This window comes from Hypanus sabinus, chromosome 21, assembly GCF_030144855.1.
Source record: "Hypanus sabinus isolate sHypSab1 chromosome 21, sHypSab1.hap1, whole genome shotgun sequence".
NCBI classification, from domain to species: Eukaryota; Metazoa; Chordata; class Chondrichthyes; order Myliobatiformes; family Dasyatidae; genus Hypanus; species Hypanus sabinus.
The window spans coordinates 23409257-23430705 of NC_082726.1; the positions used below are offsets into that span (position 1 = coordinate 23409257).

Consider the following 21449-nt stretch of genomic DNA (forward strand, 5'->3'; position numbering starts at 1 on the left):
ATTATAAAGGAAAAAGTGCAAGGTAAACTTAAAAGTCTCAAGGTGGATAAGTCACCTGGGCCAGATGGACTACATCCCAGAGTCCTGAGAGAGGCTGCTGAAGAGATAGCAGATAGATTGGTCATGGCCTTTCAAGAATCACTTGATTCTGGTATAGTCCCGGAGGACTGGAAGATTGCAATTGCCTCTCCGGTCTTTAAGAAGGAAAGAAGGCAAAAGAAAGGAAATTAAAGGTCAGTTAGACTAACCTCAGTGGTTGGGTAAGTGTTGGAGTCTTTTTATTAAGGATGAGTTTTCAAGCTTCTTAGAGACTAATGATAAAATAAGTCAAAGTCAGCATGGTTTCTGTAAAGGGAAATCTTGCCTGATAATTCTATTACAGTTCTTTGAGGAAATAACAAGCAGGGTGGACAAAGGAGAGGCAGTGACTGTTACTTACTTGAATTTTCAGAAAGCATTTGATAATGTGCCACACGAGACTGCTTAACAAGATAAAATCCTATGGCATTACAGGATAGATACTGGCATGGATTGTGGAGTGGCTGATGAGTGGGAAGTGAATGGGAATAAAAGGGACCTTTTCTGGTTGGCTGCCGGTAACTAGTAGTGTTCCTCAGGGGTCAGTATTGGGTCTGCTGCTTTTCACGTTATTTGTCAACGATTTAGATAATAGAATTGATGGCTTTGACACAAAGTTTGTGGTTGATACAAAGATAGGTGAAGTAGTAGGTAGTGCTGAGGAAGAAATGCGATTGCAGCAAGGTGATGAAGAAGTCCTTGTTGATCATGATAAGCAGGCGTTCTTCTGGAACCTCTCATGGTAATGTCTCACAAACTCAAAAGTCTATCACATTTTTATATGCTTAAAATGAAAGGAAAGAGTACAATTTCAATAGTTACAATGACATTATTTACTTAAGTATTTTGAGCCGAACATACTTCCTTTGAATTACATATCCACAGTGGGAGACACCTCTGAATATTCAATCACTTTTTCTGGGACAAAGTAATTAACATAGATAGTCTAAAAGTTTCTGAACACGGAAATTAGGCATCCAAGATTATTGTTTGTGGGAGTTGGCTCTCTGAGTGTACAAATATCCTGAATGCACAAACATCCCAACTCTTGATAGCCTGTACCTGTGACGATGTTTGATATGCTAACTGGCAACATAAGTCTGGTTGCAAGCTTCCTTAAACTTGTTTACAATGGAGCAAATTATTTAAACTTATAATTGCCTGGATTGATACAGGCCAATTAACATAAATCAGTTGTCTTAATATTTGGCTGATGCATATGAAAACGTTTCATGGTCACCATTTTGCAAACCATATCTCTTAGTCTATGGGTCTGCCTGTGCTTTTAATTTAAGTTTACTGCTTTTACTTTACAACTTACTTTAAAAACTGAAGTCTGGTTCTTGTGTGAATTAATATCGGCTATATTCACAAAACTCGAGAATACTCCCTAACATAATCTCTTTGTTGATCACTGTCTCACACTTTTTGTCTAATTTTCCTGTGAATGATCTCCCCTTCACATACTTATCTAATCTACTTTAACAAGTTCAACCTTCTCCCCTTTACCTTTCAAAGAACTAACAACTTGCACAACTTTTATTGTCCTATGCCTCTGCCTTTCTTCCCACTCAATCAGAGTCATCTAGTTACAGACTGCAGTGTTATTGTGGATGGCTTCTCCTCATCTCCTGTCATAACAGTCTGTGATTATGGCCTCTGAACCTCTGTTCATGGCAAACCAATCCAGCTGCTTTCACTTCTCCATCTTCCTACTCCCTCATCTGAAAGCCACTTGAGACATTTTCCCGCTCATCAATGCAATAAGTATCCTTGTCTTTAACAAGTATCAACAAGTATTTAACAAGTATCCCTGTCCTTTCTTGTTAAACAATTCATACATGATGTCTCCTTCTTCTTGCCGCCATTCATTACCAAGATGCAAACCACATTTCATCTATCTTCCCTTATATCCACTTCATGGAAACAGGCCCTTCAGTCCATCTCATCCATGCCTTCTCATTGCTATCATCAGTATGTGGGCGCCACAGTAGCATAGCGGTTAGTGCAGAATTATTACAGCTCAAGGAATCAGAATTCGGAGTTAATTTCGGCATCCTTTGTCGATGCCTTGGTCCTTCACCGTGAACCTGTTCGTTTCCTCCAGGTGCTCCGCTTTCTTCCCACGTACCAGTTAATAGGTTAATTGGTCATTGTAAATTGTCCTAAGATTAGGCTAGGGTTAAATAGGTGTGTTGCTTGGCAGTGTGGTTTATTGGACTGGAAGGGCCTGGTTCTGTGTTGTATCTCTAAATACAGTAAATAATAAATAAACCAGGGAAGAGGTACAGGAGCCTGGAGACCCACACTCAAGGATTCAGAAACTGCTTCTTCCTCTCTTGTATCGGATTTACGAATGATCCATGTACAGATGAACACCAATAAACACGAGGTCCTGCTGATGCTGGAAATCCGGAGTAGACACATACAAAGTGCTGGAGGAACTGTGCAGGTCAGGCAGCATCTGTAGAAAAAGTATAAAGAGTCAACATTTCAGTCTGAGACCCTTCACTTTGCTATTCCTTTGGCTTTTGCACTATTCATTTAATTTTGCAGTTTATGTAATTCTGATGTCCTGAGAGTAGATGACGTTGCCAGGAGTGCTGGCGGAGGCAGATAAATTAGCGACATTTCAGGGACAGGCACATGGATGAGGGAAAATGAAGGGCTATGAGGGAGGAACGGGTTGATCTTAGAGTTGTTTAAGAGGTTGGTGTAACATCATAGACTGAAGGGCCTGTACTGTGCTGTAATGTTCCTGTATTTGTAAGTTACAATAAAAATAAATAGATACAAGTTCAAAGTATATTTTATTATCAAAGTACGTACTTGTCACCATATACAATCCTGAGATTCATTTTCTTGTGGGAGAACTCAACAAATCTATAAAATAATAACCGTAACAGAATCAATGAAAAATGAAGATAAGTAGTGCAAAGGAGGAATAGTGAAGTAGTGTTCAGAGATTCGCAGACCATTCTGAAATCTGATGCTAGAGAGGAAGAAATGGTTCCTTGAACAGAGCGTGTGTGCCTGCAGGAATTTGTATCTCCTTCCTGAGGGTACTAATGAGAAGAGGGCTCGTCCCCGATGGTGATAATGGAAGCCGTCTCTTTAAATCTTGTGCATTGGAGCCAGTGGCTAAGGAAGCTGCGCTGAGATGAACCATTACAGCCTCTGCCTTACCTTACTGACCTTGCTTTAGATGCATCCTTTGTTCCTAGCATTTAACGCCTCACCTCTCTCAAGTGATTGTGTCTCCCTTCTCTTCATTAGACTTGTTATATTGACATGCTATTGCTATAAATTTCAGCTCGCCACTACCCAATTTCAAACAGATTAGAGTCTGCGGTGCAATAAATACTGGCTGCAACCTGACATTAATCAGATAATCACACTCGGAGGAGCAGTAGAGAGCGAGAGGCCTGGGACAGGAGCACAAACTATTGCACACAGCCGGGCAAATAAATCCCAATTTGTCAAAAAAGCGATTTCTGTGTGTAACAAATTCATTCAGGGATATAATTAAACATTCAATAATAAAGTCATTTATTCTTGGCTTCTGATTGTAACATGTTGAGTCTGTCGAAATATAAATTGCCCTTCACTGCTCAGAGTAGTATTGACAAAGTTTCTGTTGTAGGAGACTTGAGTTTATGGATAGATGATATGGCACCCCACCACCCCTCCTTCCCAGGTAATAAAGGGAGCTTCAGCTATTAGTGCCGCTGCTTCAGAGCTTCAGAGAGCCAGGTCCTCGGGTGATGTCCGCATGGAGTTTGCATATATTCCCTGTGACCGCATGGGATTCCTCCCAGGCACTCCAATTTATTTTCTTAAAGGTATACTTTCTTAAAGTTATTTTAGAGGGTTAGGTGGCAACTGTGATTTGCCACTATTGTGGTCAGGTTGTAAGGGAATCAGGAGGCAGTCGAAGAACATGTGAGAACAAAGGGGTCATATGGAATTAGTGGAGAAATGGGGTTGATGGAATTGCTTTAAGAAGCAACTTAGACTTTAGAACCTAACTGGTCTCATACATTGCAAGAAAATATTTGAAATTTGAAAGTAAAATCATTAAATCTAATTAATCACTGGTAGAAGTTGATGCCCTTGGGTCTATCGTGTTCATGGGAACAGGCCTTTCAGCCCATCTAGTCCACGCCATCCATCAACATGCATTCATAGTCTTTGAATTTTACTCTCCCTTCAATTCCCCCAAACTATACCACTTACCTCCACACTAGGGGAAAAGGTTATTTTATTTGTCACATGTACTTTGAAGAATACAATAAAATATGTTGTTTGCATCAAACCAAATCAGCGAGGGTTGTGCTGAGCAACCTGCAAGTGTCACCACGCTTCCAGCGCCAACATAGCATGCCCACAGCTCACCAACCCTAACCATATATCTTTTGAATGTGGTTGGAAACTGGAGCACCTGTAGGAAGCCCACACAGTCAGGGAAGAACATATGAACTCCTTCCAGACAGTGGTGGGAATCGAACCTTCATCCTACAGCAGTGTTGTAAAGCATTGCACTCACCGCTATGCTACTGTGCCGCCAGTAGCTTGCAGTAGCCATTTAACCTGTCTACTGCATATCTTTGAGATTTTGGTACAATGGAGAGCACTCGGAGAAAACTCACACAGTAAAAGGGAGAATGTGCAGACTCCAGCTCATTACTGAACTGTTAGTGCTCAGAAAATCTGTTTAATTCAGTCATGTAGCTGAAATAGACTTCTCTTCCTTTTGATTCCACTTATGAACCCTGAAGCATTCTGGAATCAACAATGGCTTCAGTTGTAATGTACCTGCATTATTTTGACAATAGCAGCAAAGCTCATGCCTGCTGGTGTGGTTGGAGCTATCAAACTTCAAAGCAAACAATATGCCTTTAAGTGCACTCAGCAAAATTGGCACTTCTTTCTCATTGGCTATTTCATTTGCTTTAAAGTATTATTAGATTTGCTTAGCTTATGAATTCTAGTTATCTTTAGTGTAATCAACCGTGTCAATTCTTCCGATGTAACCGGACAGTTTTGCTTTTTCAAAATGATTGTTATCACGCTGTACTCATTTTACAAACCTGTGAATTCTTCTGTTTTTTACCCTCTTTTTAAATTTAACTGCCTGCATGCGCTGGGCTGTCTTTTTACTCGCCGTTCCTCGCTGCACTTTTTTTAAGCTTAAATGTCTTGTTGCACTTCATTAAGTTGGTAGCCGTCTCAGGTTCATTCTAAAAATACCTCATCACCTGTGATAGGTTTTGTAACTTAAAAACATTAAACTAATTCAAAGGAAGACATGGGAATCAGAAATACAGGTCTAAATTTGTGTTTTCTTTTAGTGAGCCACGCACAACTCACATGGTAGCATGATGGTGTATGCAATTGAGACAGGGAAACTAGAAAACTGGAAGCTATGTGTCTAAGGTGAGAGGGGAATGACTTAATGTTTTCATGTAGAAGGTGGTGTGTACATGGAACGATTTATCAGAGAGCATTGTTAAGATGTGTACTTGGACAGCAATAATTTAGAAAGATATGGGTCAAACATGGACAAATGCTTAGATGTGCAGCCTAATGGGTCCAAGACTCTGTTTTCATGCAGCACCACTCTATAACCCTGAGATCTTTGACTTGATATGTTAACTCTGTCTTTCCTCTTCCTGACCTGCAGAGTTTTCCCAGCACTTTCTGTTTTATTTCAGATTTTCAGCACCCGTGTTTTCTTTTTGATTTTCTGGACGAAGCCCTCAGCCAGCTCCGCTTTGCTTTTTCCTAACTTGCTCATTCTTGTGACAATTAGAGTTGCTTTTGTTCTCTCCTTTCAAGTGAAGGACCTGCAAGACCCTGGCCATTTACCCAAGTGGCAGTCCATGCCAATGCCATTGCTATGACTCTGTTGAACTCTATTAATTTGGTAGCAGAGAGTAGACCGTTGAAGGACTCATGCTTGCAATACAAGTTGCAGAGTGATTCAAGCACCAATTGAAATCACTTGTCGACAAGTTGTCTTTTAACATGTAACATCTAAATTTGAAGAAGACTTGTGTTGTTAATGGGGCTTTTTTTTTTGCAACATCTTTTTACAGACCTTAGCTACGAGTTCAGCCAGGGGTTTGTTACGGACTATAAAACATCCGAGTTTCTAGCACAGTTGTACTTCACCTTTTAAGTTGCCCACAGGAGGGAACAATTATTTTTAAAGACTTTGACATTGTGATTTTAAATGGAATGCTTGAGCAGTTGGTAAGTGATGACAACAGGCCTGACGTGCTTGGGGAAAACCCTGGTTTAATTAATGCAGATCAGCAGACACCCACATACAATCTGCTCTTACTTACAAGGTAATGCGCAGGTGCTAAATCAAGCTCGGAGTGTTTAGCTCCTTTAAACCAGTACAAAGCAGAGTCATTAACATTAAGAACAAATTTTTGTAGTTAAAAAAAACATTGTGGAATGAAAAAGGTGCCTTCTGCTGATATGAATGTGGAGAAAGGATTTTTGATTATTCACCAGAATGTAAGTATTGCTGATAGCCCCGGAACCTATTAACCATCCTTAGTTTCCTTTGAGCCACATCCTTATACCTCTGACGCCCTTCTACTGAAGGTGCTTCCGTAGTGTTGAGGGGTAGGGAGTCCAGGGTTAAGCACCAGCAACAATGACCAAATAGCAATGCAGATTAGCAAATTAGGTTAGAGTTCAACATATTCAATAGTGCCTATGCACATTTGTGAGTAAGGAATAATTGGCACAAATATGAGCAGTTTCAGAAGGAATGCCTTCTAACTAATTTTCTATTTTAAATTTATTTCTCAGCTATGGGTCTTGCCCATATTTACATCTAAAAATAATTGCCATTGAGATGGTACGTTAATGAAGTAAGATGTCCTATATTCAAAGGTTGAGAAACAGCATTTGATACAAAGCCAGAGACACACACAAAATGCTGGAGAAACTCAGCAGGTCAGGCAGCATCAATGTTTTGGCATGAGACCCTTCATCAGGACCTCCTGAAGAGTCTTGGCCTGCAACATTAACCATTCATCCATTTTGAATGATGCTGTCTGACTCGCTGAGTTCCTCCAGCATCTTGTGTATGTTGCTTCAGATTTACAGCATTTGCGACATCTCTCGTGCATTTGCCACATATTTTGACAGATGACCAAAAACCTGGGTAGAGAGGTGTTTTTGCAGAAAGAGAGGGGATTCATAGAGTGAGACAGCATGGAAACGGGCACTTTAGTCCAATTCATCCATGCCAGTCAAGATGCCTAAATATTACTAATCATGTTTGGCACATATCCTTCATATCTTTTAAATATTGTAATGATATCTGCCTGTACAAACTGGATGATTTTCAAAGGCTTTGGAGAACCAAAGCTGTTGAGTTTCAGAGGAGTGTGGGGACCAGGATCCTGGTGAAGTTTCAAGAAACTGCAGGAACTAGGGCCCAGTGAGCTTCAAGGCAGTGAGGGTACTGGGGCCACAATACATGGGAACACATTGTCTGGTATAGGTGAACCATTGATGAATCACTGTGATTTTCGAGCCATCGGGTTGCAGATTATTGGGGTTTTGCTGTAATATGTTTCAACAAGGAATCAGATGTTCTCAGCTGCAAACATATCAGAATTAAGTTCTGTTGTTATTTTTCAGTGCATTGACTGACTTGCTTTCTATCCTTTTCCACAGGGCAGCACCTGAAATTCCCAGCAGTTGCTTTATGGCTGACAATTGGACTCTCTGTGTGTCTGCTGGTACTGTTGGGTGCCCTGGGCTATGTGTGCAGGCGGAAGATACAGCAGAGTTGCAAGGAGAATGAAGGAGGTGAGTCCTGCGCTTTAGTTTCTGTAAGGGCCATTAACTGCACCTGCTCAATACTGCCTATACCACATTCTCCATTGATCAGTGGATTATGAATAATCATCTGCTGAGATGTGCATTGAAGACTGACTCATTGATTCACACCCATGCAGACTGAAAAGCTTGAGAGTCTGTGCTCTGAAGGAGAGGGCAAATCAATCATTCGCATGATGTTCCCTTGACGGGGTTGGCATGGTAGCTTCATAGTGGTTAGCACAACACTATTGCAGTGCCAGCAACCCGGGTCCAATGCTGCCACTGTCTATAAATCCATACTTTCTTCCCATGACCTTCTGGTTTCCTCCCTCATTCCAAAGACATACGGTGTGGTAACTTCTACTTTACAAAAAGATCACTCGACAACTTGATCACCAAAAGCGCATCTTTATCTGGGACGGCCAATGATATTTACAATACAGAGGCTTCCAGGTACCTCGTGCGGCCTGGGTGGAGGAACTATATACAATGCATACTGGGAGTAAAAAGAACGGAAGTAAAGACCCCGCCAACCCCGGATCCCGCCTCTTGTTACCAACAGCTTCCCAATTAGCATTAACTTACTTTTAATAATACTCATATTACAACACTTCTCCCCCTTTAAAATCCAACATTCCCCAACATAGAAGAACTGGGAAATAAAAACAGTGGTATCATTAGCAACAGTTTACCAATACAAAAACACCTAAAAAAAGGCAAATTCAACATTCAATCTAACAACAAAAGAAACTATCCAGTCAAAGATTCAATCTGTCAGGAGGTTTGTGAGAGCGCTGCGATCTACACACTACCCCCAGTGACCCAGCAGGCACCGCTGGTGAGGATGTTTTGGGTGGATCTAGTGTTGGGGACACGAGAGGGGTCTGCGTGTCCACGTGAGAATGCCCATCCTCTTCAGGGGACTCTGCCCCCTCTGCCAGTGTCTCTCCCTCTAGCAAAGTCACTGGTGGACACGCTTTCCTGGTATGCATTAAGTGGTCATTGCTCCTTAACTGTTTTGGACTACTGAGCTTCTTTGAAATCGGTGGCAAGCTATTCTCAGCATTATTGGGACAAAATGACATCTGCAGATTTGCCACCTAGCTTGGAACGCACTGAAGAAGGAACTTTGGTTTTTTGACCGTGGCTCAGAATAGACACAATTGCAAATTTTTCATAGAGTTCCTTGTTATAACTTGGAACTATCTGGAGTTCAACAGCAGGAAATCGCAATGCATTTTGGAAAACCTCTTATGCCTGAACAAAGGTCTTGTGTGTTAAATCACAGTCATTGATTTTGATGATACATTCATTCTCCTGGAGCAAGTTCTCTTTTCTTGAATGGCTGCTCTCTTCAATACCACGAATATTCAGGCCAAGGAATCTTCCACTCAGCGTAGAGTTAAAAGGCACCACATGGATTCCCAGGGGGCCACTGCCTCCAGAAAATTCTACTTTCTTTGTCAAATCACTTAGAGTGCTTTCTGAATGCTTGTCTGAAAGTCCTGGAGGCTCTGTTCTTACATCGTCTGTGGGTGCCCTGTTTGCTACTGTTACCATTGGCTTCACATGCAGGTTCCTGTTAACGGGATCATCAGGCAGAGATGCACCTTGCTGCAACTGGGCAGGTGGTGCAAAAGCTGGGTCACTGCTTTGCCGTACTGGAAGTGGCGTGCTGGCTTTCAGTGCCGAGGGAGTAACTTTAATTGTTCCGGTAATAGGCTGAAGAGCCGCAAGCTGCGCTGCGAGCTCACTCTCAAATGTGTCCGGACTATGTCTGTCACTCACATTGCCATCGGTGACTTCATCTGCACGCTGCGCCTCACGCTCTTCCGTCATGTGTGCATGCCAGTTGAGCTGGATTTTGCGAAGCCATTCGCAGCCCAGAAGATTGGGCCCACTGCTCTTAGCTATCACCAGCCTGGCTTCGGCCTTCTGGCCCCCAGCCGAAATATCCACATATAACACCCCTAAATGAGGTATGGGCTGCCCTGTATAGGTCCTGAGTTGGAGCTTAGACGGTCTGATGGGAGGCAGGTTGGATCCCCATGTCCTCCTGTAGGTCTCCTCACTAATGACCGATGCAGTAGCCCCTGAATCAATCTCAAACTTAATGTCCTTTCCCGTGACAGTGACTGTGGCATAATATGGTTCAGGTGGTCTCTCATCCGTTTCCACCTCAGACATGTTGTAGGCACATGCTGCCTCCTCGTCTGCTTCTCCTAGATGGTGTGAGGCTGCCTGAGCCTGCTGAGCTTTCCACTGCCCAGGCTTAACCTTACCCTTTATGCTCCTGCACTTTTTAACGAAATGTCCCTTCTTGCTACAAGCATGGCAGACAGTATCTTGGAATTTACAAACATTTGCATAGTGCGTTCCTCCACACTGAAAACATTTTACCCACTTTTCCTGTTTACCAGTCTCCCTCCTGACTTGGAGCACTGCCATCGACCGCGACCCCCCATATCCTTTCTGTATATCCTTGGCATTATTAATTGCCAACTCCATGCCTTCAGCAATCTCTAGGGCTGTCTTGAAAGTCAACGGTGGGGTTTCCCCCAACAAGCGGCTTTGTATGGCATCATTATTAATGCCGCACACTAATCTGTCACAGAGCATGTCATTCAACACGGCTCCGAAATCGCAATCCTCCGATAGCTGCCGAAGCTCGGCCACAAAATCACCCACAGACTGACCTGGCTTCCAGATGTGGCTGTGAAACTTGAACCATTGAACTATCACTGAAGGCTTCGGATTGTGGTGGCTCCCCACGAGCTTGATCTGTTTGTCGTATGGAATTTCTCCCAGTTTCCGCGGCATAGCTATGTTCCGTATCAGCTTGTATGACCTTGCCCCACACACACTCAGGAGAATAGAGTGCTTCTTAGCCTCCTCAGTAATTCCATTAGCACAGAAAAAGTGGCCCAACCTTTCCTCGTACTCCGGCCACACCACGATTTGCTTGTCGAACACACCGACCGTTCCGAACGCAGCCATCCGAACACGAGGCTCCTCACCCGCTCACAGCTCCCGATCGAAAACGGGGCCGACCCGTCCACAAAACCAGTTTACCAAAAATATGTGGTAACTTCTACTTTACAAAAAGACCACTCGACAACTTGATGGCCAAAAGAGCATCTTAATCTGGGACGGCAAACGGTATTTACAATACAGAGGCTTCCAGGTACCTCGTGTGGCCTGGGTGGAGGAACTAGATACAATGCATACCGGGAGTAAAAAGAGCGAAAGTAAAGACCCCGCCAACCCCGGATCCCACCTCTTGCTATCAACAGCTTCCCAATTAGTGTTAACTTACTTTTAATAATACTCATATTACAACATACGAGACAGTATGTAGGTTATTTGGTCACATGGGTGTGATTGGGCAGCATGGAAATGTTGAACCGGAAGGGCCTATTGTCATGCTGTATCTCTAAATAGATAATCTGATGCGAGCTCTATGTCCATTTAACTGAGAGACTTAGATGTGAGCCCACACCAGGAGGAGGAGATACATGAGACTGCAGATGCTGGAGCATTAAACAATCTCAGGCGGAATTCAACAGGTTGAGCAGCATCTGTGCAGGGAAAGGAGTTGTTGATGTTTCAAGTCATCCCTTTTACTCAGTTTTCTCCTCCCTTCTAGTTCTGATCTTTCTCTCTCTCACTCTCTCCATCCTCCCTAATGTCTCTCTGTCTCCTCCCTCTCACTTTTCCCTCACCTCCACACTCCTCTCTCCCTATCTTTCTCCCCTGCTCTTTTCTTCTCCTGACACTCTTAATCCCCCTCCTCCCCATTCTCTGCTTCTTACCTATGCTCTCTCTTCTTTCTTCCTCCTCCTTATCCCACTCTCCCCCACTTCCTCTCTCCCTTTCTCCCCTCTCTCTCTTTCTTCATGCCCCCTTTTTCTCTCTGATCATACATCAATCCTTCTCCTGCCTCATTTCCTCTCTCTTTTTCTCCTTCTGTTTAATCCTATACTTTGATGAAACTAACAAACTTATAGTATTCATTCTGTACCCCTCCACCATCTCTTTCTTCTTCTTCTTCCTGTGACCCGAGGGGTTTCCTCTAGCTGTTCCATTTTCCGGGCATTTGTGCTAGTAATTCATTATTGAATGTAAACTAACCCTAGAGTAGGTGGATGGCAGGACAAGGGTTTGATGGGCATGTGAGAACTCACATTCTGTCATAAGGCGACAGGAGGCTGGACCCGAGTTCAGGACTCAGGCACTAGGGGCAGGATGGGAACAACTGAACGATAGACAAGATGTGGTGACCGTGGAGTGGGTGAGGGACATGACGTTCAAGGTGATTCTGGGGTTCCAGGAGAGTCTTGGAGTTCAGGCAAGGCGGGGTCTTGGAGTTCACTGGGCAGGCCGCATAACTCCTAGGCAGGGCCCGGACCTCCCAGGCAGGAACACGGGGGCCTGAGCAGGTCGCGGGGTACAACCCATCGGCAGCGAGGGATAGGTAGGGGCAGAGACCTCTGGGCAGGCCACATAGCTCCTAGGCAGGGCCCGGACCTCCCAGGCAGGAACACACGGGCCTGAGCAGGGCACAGGGCACCTGGGTAGGTTGCAGGGCACAACCCATCAGCAGCAAGGGATGGAAAGGGGCAGAGTCCCCCACCAGGCAAAAGCAGTCCGGCCAAGCTTGCCCAACAGAGGCAAGGGATAGGAAGGGAAATAGGTCCAGGGTGACTGCCAGACTTACTCAAAGAACTCATCTGTAACAAGGGGAACTCCAAGTCAGGGCAACCCCCAACTCCACTCAGTCCCAGAGCCCCCTATATACACCACCAGCTGGTGGGCATCAGGTGCACCTCCTTGAGTCCAAAAAAGCCACGATGATCCACAGATGTGACTAATTGGGCTCAAAGATGAAAGGACGGATTGCTACAAGACCTGGAGTCCGGTGTCCGCGGACCGGATCAAGACCCGGAATGCATGCTCCGGACCGGACCATAACACATTCTCTCATTATTTACATCACACTCTGACTTTTCATCTTTTTTCTCCAGTCCTACTGAAGGGTCTCAGCCCGAAACAGTTTACTCTTTTCCATCGGTTCTCCCTGGCCTGCTGAGTTCCTCCAGCAGTTTATGCATGTGTTGCTCTGGATTTCCAACATCTGCAAATTTTCTCTTGTTTCTCATTTTTTTTTTTTGTTTGCATTCTATTGTATTTCTTTGTTCTACTGTGAATAACTGCAAAAAAAACAAACCTTAGGGTAGAATATAGTGACATACACTGTATGTACATACATTGGTGATAATTTTCTTTGAACTTTGAGAGAGGGTGTGGTGCAGGGAAATCATTGAAAAGGATCATTGGAAAGCCGGTATAGGTTTAAGATGTTGTAATTAAATGATTCTATTTCAGTACATTCTTTGTATTCAGCATGATATTTAGTTTTACTTGATCATCATGTTTTGCCTGTCAACAATTTAATAGTTAACATACATTGCATTGCTTCTAAACCTTCCATTTTAACGTGAATGAATTCTAGAGCCATGGTTCAATGCAGCAATGATACTAATCACAAATGTGCTCAGAAATACTTGAAAATAGGGTGTGCATTGATGACATTTCCCTGTTTGTTGAAGCACTCTCTTTCAAATCATAGAATATGCATTTCAGGTCTGGCGCAGTGTACAGGCTGAGAAACAGTCTGTTACCATCGCTGAAGAAAAATGACAGATCATAAAAGCTATGAGTAATGTGGTAATAGCTGATGCTAAGGAGCAAGTCATAAAGAATCACTATTTCAGGGTGATAATAGCACAGGCATAGACTGCCCTATAGACTGGTTCCTGGCTGAATGACAGCTCCACTTTCACCTCTTTTTATCGAATACCATCACATCCCTCTTCTGCTTTGCTTCAAGTGCTGGTTGAGTTTCCTCTTAACCCACTTAGAGATACTTCCAGTGAAACTTAATCGAGTAAAATGTCAGCCAAATTGCTGAGACAACTCTCTTCGCAAATGCTTTAGACTGGCTTTCAGTGCAATATTCATGAATTTGCAAGGTAGCATTTAAGTCATCTCACATTGTTAGCAGATATCTCGTTGAACTTTATCTACCTTGACCATTTCCTACAGCGGCAAGTTCCGCTCTTTGGAATAATTATTATACATGAATTAATGATTTTCCCACCACACATGAATTGATTGAGAAATTCAGTAACTCAGGCAGCATCTATGGAGAGGAATAAATGTTTTGGGCTGAGCCACTCTGGCAGGACTGGAAAAGAAGTGAGCAGAAGCCAGAATAAGTTGAGGGAGAGAGGGAGTACAAGCTGGTAGATGATAGTTGAGACCATATGAGGGAGAAGGTGGGTGAGTGTCAAAGGTGTGGGGAGGGGAATTAAATAAGAAGCTGGAAGGTAATAGATGAAACCAGGTGAGGGGGAAGGTGGTTGGGTGGAGGAGAGGAACAAAGTAACAAGATGGGAGATGATTGGTGGAAGAGGTAAAAACTGAAGAAGAAGAAGGTATCTAATAGGCTAGAAAAAATGGATCATGGAAGAAGGGCACTAAAGGGAGATGGTAGGTATGTGAGGGGAAGAGAAGAGGTAACCAGCATGAGGAATGCAAAAAGAGAGAAGGAGTGAAGTCTTAGAGATTACTGGCAGTTATAGAAATCAATGTTGGAGTCTACCCAGACAAAATATGAGGTGTTGCTCCTCTTACCTAACTTTGGCCTCATCATGGCCATTGATAAACATAAGACCATAAGATATAGGAGCAGAATTAGGACATTTAGCCCATTGAGTCTGCTCCAGCATATTTCCTCTCAACCCCAAGCTCCTGCCTTCTGCCCAGATCACTTCATGTCCTGACCAATCAAAAATCTATTAACCTCTGCCTTAAATATATGTAAAGACTTGACCTCCGCAGCTGCCTGTAACAATTAATTCCAGAGATTCACCACTCCCAGGGTAAAGGTAGTCCTCCTCACCTCCGTTCCATAAGGAAGCTCCTCTGTTCTGAGGCTGTGTCCTCTGCTCCTAGATTATTCCACCATAGGAAACTTCCTCTCCATATCCACTCTATCAAGTCCTTTCAACATTCTATGTTTCAATGAGGTTGCCCCTCATTCTTTTGAATCCTGGTGAATACATGTCGGAATGGGCATGGGAAGTCAGATTGAAATGGGTAGCCCCTTGTGGTGGACAAGATGCACAACTATTTATTTCTCCCCAATAGATGCTGCAGAACCTGCAGAGTTCCTCCAGCATTTTGTATCTGTTGTTCAAGATTTCCAGAATTTGCAGAAAACCTTGTGTTCATAATTATTTTCCCAATAACCTTATTTTTAAAAGGCACAAAAGAATATGAGGACACATGAATGGAGGGACACAGATCATATACAGGCAGAGGAGATTTAGTTTAATTTGGCATTGATTTTAACATAGGCATTGTTGGCTGAACTGCCTGTTTCTGTTCTGTCCAGATAAATATTTTATGATATATTAGTGACCCTAGTTTAAGTCTTATCAAGACAGCATCTCCATGTGTATCCTAAACGTGACTGTTGCTTTATCAGGAACTAGATGTTAGGCATTGTCTTAGGTACATATACATACAGTACTGTGTTTGTCAAAGTGGAGCAGGGAGTAAGTTTGTAAATCTGCCAGGATCAAAGGATGTTGGGAATGGTGTGGGTGGAGAGCCAAAGGAGGGGGTATGGAACAGGTGGCAGAGAAGGAGTGCCAGGGACAGGGGCTGGCACACAGGTGCAGACATACCCAGCCTTAGACACCAGGCAAGGTCATTTAATTGCAAACAATTTGTTTTATTGATCATTACAGAATTCTCTCTGGTGTTTCTCTCTCCTTTCCTCTTTTGCCAGCCATGATTCCCCCTCTCAGTCCTCTTCCCACTCTCAGTCCACAATAGAGAACCATATCAGAATCAGATTTATTATTAGTCCCATGTGTCATGCAATTTGTTTTTTTTGTGGCAGCAGTACATTGCTATACATAAGATTACTACTGTACTTTTCAAAAGTCTTAGGCACCCTAGCTACATGGAGTATATGTGCTTACGACTTTTGCTCAGTACTGTATGTACCTTTAATTCTCTAACAGACCCCCAGTCAGGAGTTGATAAGGGCAAATAAATTGCACTGAGGGCAATGAAGCGTGTGATCCAAGCATAGTGGCATTAAGCAGTGAATTTAGGATTGTTGGGGGAGGAGGATATTAAACATCAGAAGCAATTGTCTTACTGCCCAGAGCCAAAACAAGCCCATTGACAAATTGTTATTTTATCAGAGACGTGAGAATACAAGTAACTAATTCTTTAAAAGTGGCATCACAGATAGATATGGCCGTAAAGAGAACTTTTTGCACACTAGCCTTCATAAATCAGGGCACTGAGTGCTGGAGTTGAGATGTTATGTTGAAGTTGTACAAGACATGATGAGGCCAAGTATGGAGTATTGTGTGCAATTCTGATCATCTACTGACATGAAAGACATCAATAAACGGGAAAGAGTATAGAGAAATTTTGAAAAGATATTGCCAGAACTTGAGGACCTGAGTTAGAGGGAGTGATTGAATAGATATGGGGGAGATCTTATAAAAGTATACAAAATTACGTAGCTAGGGTAAATGCAGGCTGGCATTTCCCCTCAGGTTGGATGTATTAGTGGAGGTCATTTTCTTTTTTTATTAGCTATATCTGCACTATATATTGGCCACTTGGTTGTATTGCACCTAGTTCTAACCTTCATATCTGATTATGCATTTGATGACATGAGTAACCAATGATTTGGTATTTGTGATTGGATATACAGATTGAAAGAGAGCAGGGATCTGATTGGTCACATGGCTGGGACTGATCAGTGGGATTATGTTGGATATCCCAGCCTCTCCCTTAATCCAAATCCATCAATGTGACCTTCTGCTCGCTTCTTACATTTGTACTTGTCTATCCTCCTGAAATGTATGGAATCTCTTCAGCAGCCATTAAGGGATCAAGACCATAAGATAAGGACCAGAATTAAACTGTCCATTCTGAACTCCACATTATCACTAAAGAGGTTTCATGAATTCCCATGGATTTCTTGGAGAATGCCTTACATCGATGGCCTGTAAGTCTACCTTTCACCATGGGAGAATATATTCTCTCGGCAGCCATCTCCTCAAAGTCCTTTGCAGGTTTAAAGATGACTATTTAGACTTCCATCAGCTGCTTTTTCTTGAGGGAAGAGATCCAGTCCATTTATCATTGTTAGTATGTACATCATTCCCTAGCTGGGACGATCCCTGTATATCTCTTCACTCTTTTCAACGCTGCTATATCTTTTTTATAACATAGCCAGCAGAACTGTGTTGTATGTTTCTTTGAATTTTATGCTATTTTACAAGTTAAGTCTAACTAAGCTTTGACGGAGATTCAGCAGCAACATGCAATGAATGTGGAAGGGCATCCAGGACATCACCAATTACAGGACAACTTCACCTGACTGTATGGGTGATGCTTCCCTCCGAGATGCGCTGAATAACTTCTACACCTGTTTTGAGGCAGAAAATGACATTGCGGCGAGGAAGTCCACCCCTCCTACAAATGACCAGGTGCTGTGTCTCACCGTGGCCGATGTGGGAAGAACCCTATGCAGGGTCAACCTATGGAAGGCTGCTGGACCAGACAATATTCCTGTTAGAGTGCTGAGAGGATGTGCAGACCAGCTAGTAGATGTTCTCACTGACATCTTCAACATCTCCCTGAGCAGCGCCACCATTCCAATGTGCTTCAAGGCTGCCACCATCACCCCATGCCAAAGAGGTCTTCTGTGTCCTGCCTAAATGACTATCCATCCATCATCATGAAGTGTTTCAAGAGGCTCGTCATGAGGCATATCAAGACCCTGCTGCCCCCTGCAGTTTGCGTACCGTCCCAACCGCTCAACAGATGATGCCATTGCCGTTACCCTCCACCTGGCCCTAACCCACCTGGACACAAAAAAGGACACATACGTTCGAATGCTGTTCATAGACTTTAGTTCAGCATTCAACACCATTATCCCTCAGAAACTGATTGGAAAGCTGAGACTACTGGGCCTGAACACCTCCCTCTGCAACTGGATCCTAGACTTCCTGACTGGGAGACCTCAGTCAGTCCGGATCGGGAGCAGCATCTCCAACACCATCACACTGAGCCCAGGGGCTCCTCAGGGTTGGGTGCTCAGTCCACTGCTGTTCACCCTGCTGACCCACGACTGTGCTACAACACAGCTCGAACCACATTATCAAGTTCGCCGATGACACAACCGTGGTGGGTCTCATCAGCAAGAACGACGAGTCAGCGTACAGAGAGGAGGTGCAGCGGCTAGCAGACTAGTGCAGAGCCAACAACCTGTCTCTGAATGTGAACAAAACAAAAGAGATGGAGGGCACAGAGCAACCACTCCCCGCTGAACATTGATTGCTCCTTGGTAGAGATCGTTAAGAGCAGCAAATTTCTTGGTGTTCACCTGGCGGAGAATCTCACCTGGTCCCTCAACACCAGCTCCATAGCAAAGAAAGCCCAGCAGCGTCTCTACTTTCTGCGAAGGCTGAGGAAAGTCCATCTCCCACCTCCCATCCTCATCACATTCTACAGGGGTTGTATTGAGAGCATCCTGAGCAACTGCATCACTGACTGGTTCGGAAATTGCACCATCTCGGATCGCAAGACCCTGCAGCGGATAGTAAGGTCAGCTGAGAAGATCATTGGGGTCTCTCGTCCCGCCATTACAGACATTTACACTACATGCTGCATCCACAAAGGAAACAGCATTATGAAGGACCCCATGCACCCCTCATAAAAACTCTTCTCCCTCCTGCCTTCTGGGAAAAGGCACCGAAGCATTCGGGCTCTCACAATCAGACTGTAACAGTTTCTTCCCCCAAGCTATCAGACTCCTCAATACCCAAAGCCTGGCCTGACACCTTATTGCCCTATTGTCTTGTTTATTATTTATTGTAATGCCTGCACTGTTTTGTGCACCTTATGCAGTCCTGGGTAGGTCTGTAGTCTAGTGTAGTTTTTTTTTTCTGTGTTGTTTTTTTTATGTACTTCAGTCTAGTTTTTGTACTGTGTCATGTTACACCATGGTCCTGAAAAAACGTTGTCTCATTTTTACCAACAGTTATGGTCGAAATGGCAATAAAAGTGACTTGACTTGACGTCTTGTATTCTGCCTCTTGGATTTTTTTTAATCTCATGATGATATTTTAAATCTCTGGTGCATCTTTCAGTTATCCCATCTTGGGCACTAGCCTACAAAGTACCCAGGATATCTTCAAGGAGCGGTGTCTCAGAAGGACAACGTCCATTATTAAGGACCTCCAGCACCCAGGACATGCACTTTTCTCACTGTTACCATCAGGTAGGAGGTACAGAAACCTGAAGGCACACACTCAGCGATTCAGGAACAACTTCTTTCCCTCTGCCATCCGACTCCTAAATGGACATTGAACACTTGAACACTGCCTCACTGTTTAAAATATGTATTATTTCTGTTTTTTGCATAATTTGAATCAATTCAATATATGTATATTATAATCGATTATTTATTTATTTAATTAATTTTTTTAATCCATATTGTGTATTTCATTGAACTGCTGCTGCTAAATTAACAAATTTCATGACACGTCAGTGATAATAAACTTGCTTCTGTTTCTGACTCTGATTCTGATTGGTGTAGTTGTACTCCATGATCCCTTGACTACATCTAGACGACCACATTCATTGAACTACTCAGCCATATGAATGTCCTTAAAGTCAGCCATTTATTGTCTGTCAAAAACCATAGGAAATATTCACTGGCGATTAAAGGTTAAATCAAAGATTATAAAGGTTAGCTTTATTTGTTGTATATACATCGTAACATACAGTGAAATGTATCATTTGTGTCAAATCAAATCAGCAAGGGTTGTGCTGGGGGTAATCTGGAAGTGTTGCCCTGCCTCCGGCACCAACCTGACATGGCCGCAGCTCACTAACCTTAACCCATTCATTCTCATCGCATTTAATGGGCTAAAATTAATTCTTTTAGTTCAGAAATAAATCTGTATAATATGCGCATGCCCTATATCTATATGTAATCATTATGTATGTACATTTCTTGTGCATACTAGGGAAGAATAAAATCCTTTGATGAAAATCCCACAGGGCCTGGCTGTTTTCTCAGAAACTGGGGCTTCTCATGAATTAAGAAGTATTAATTATCAGAAACTTCACATCAAAGCACTTTCCCTTTAAAGGTGGAAGTGAAGTTAATGCACTTGGTGGATCTGCAGAACAATTTTGCAAATGTTTATGTATCGGGATTAATGGATCAACTTGCACTGAATGATAATTGCAGGCAAAAAAAGGAAAGACTTGGATTTAAATAGCACCCTTTACAGCCGATTAGAAGCACAGTTGCTATTGGAAAGTTACTACTAATTTGTGCAGAGCAGGGTCCCAAAATCAGTGCTATGTGTAGATGATCTGAACAGGGACGCTCACTGCCCTCGACTCCCTTTCCTTCCATGGGATCACTTCACTTACCTGAGTAGTGAGATGGGACCATAGTTTAATATTTCAGGTAAGAGTCAACACCTTTGGTGCTCTAGTGGTGAAGTATTTTGTGCCCAGTGGAGTCAGACATGAAGTTCTACTTCCAGTTGAGAGGCAAGTGGACTGACTACTGAACAACAGCTGACAAGCATATTAGTGTGTCCTGTTTTCATTCCTTCATCAAACAGTAAACTAATTCACTTGGTCACACCCTTGAACCTGCCTGTTAGAATGGTTTTGGAAAGCCTATTGAGGGAAAAGTTAGATGCAGAGCTAGAAGAGCAGCAGCCTCATAGTATCAGACACCCAATTTCAATCCTGGATTCAGGTATCATCTGTGCAGACCTGCATTATGGGCACTAGCCTCCCTACAACTGAGGACATTCTGAATAGGCAATGCCTGAAGAAGACAACATCCATCATGATGGACTTCCAACCACCCAGGACATGACCTCGTCTCATTGCTACTCACAGGGAGGAAGTACAAGAGCCTGAAGACAGACACTTAATGTTTTAGGACAAGCTTCTTCCTGTCTGCCATTAGATTTCTGAATGGACCATGAACCCATGAACACTACCACTCTATTTTGCGCTATTTATTATTTTTTATATTTTTATAGTTTTTACTTATTGCACTTACTGCTGCTGTAAAACAACAAATTTCATGGCATACGGTGCCGATGAAAAGTATTCACTCCCCTTAGAAGTTTTCACTTGGACGTGAAAGAGTCTTTTTCTGTTGATCAGTGTCAAAGAAGCCAAATTAAATCCACTGTGATAGAATGTTGTAAAATGTGAAAGCTTCCAAGGGAGATGAAGACTTTTTATAGGCATTGTATGTCAGTGATAATATTTTTGATTCTGATTCTGTTATGGCATGCACTCCCTGTAACGATATGGGATATTCCCCCGGGTATTTCAATTTCCTCCTGCATCTTGAAGCTGTGAAGAGTGGTAGGTTA

The 21449-nt window shown here is 43.0% G+C and overlaps 1 protein-coding gene across 5 annotated transcripts in view; it reads left to right on the forward strand.

Moving 5' to 3' along the window:
• cd276 (CD276 molecule) overlaps positions 1-21449 on the forward strand; it is a 423418-nt gene that overhangs the window by 264768 nt on the left and 137201 nt on the right. For all 5 annotated transcript variants that reach the window (XM_059946178.1, XM_059946182.1, XM_059946183.1 and 2 more), the window contains exon 5: positions 7783-7917. In XM_059946178.1, coding sequence (XP_059802161.1) covers positions 7783-7917 — 135 coding nt within the window. The remainder of the gene's footprint in view (positions 1-7782; positions 7918-21449) is intronic.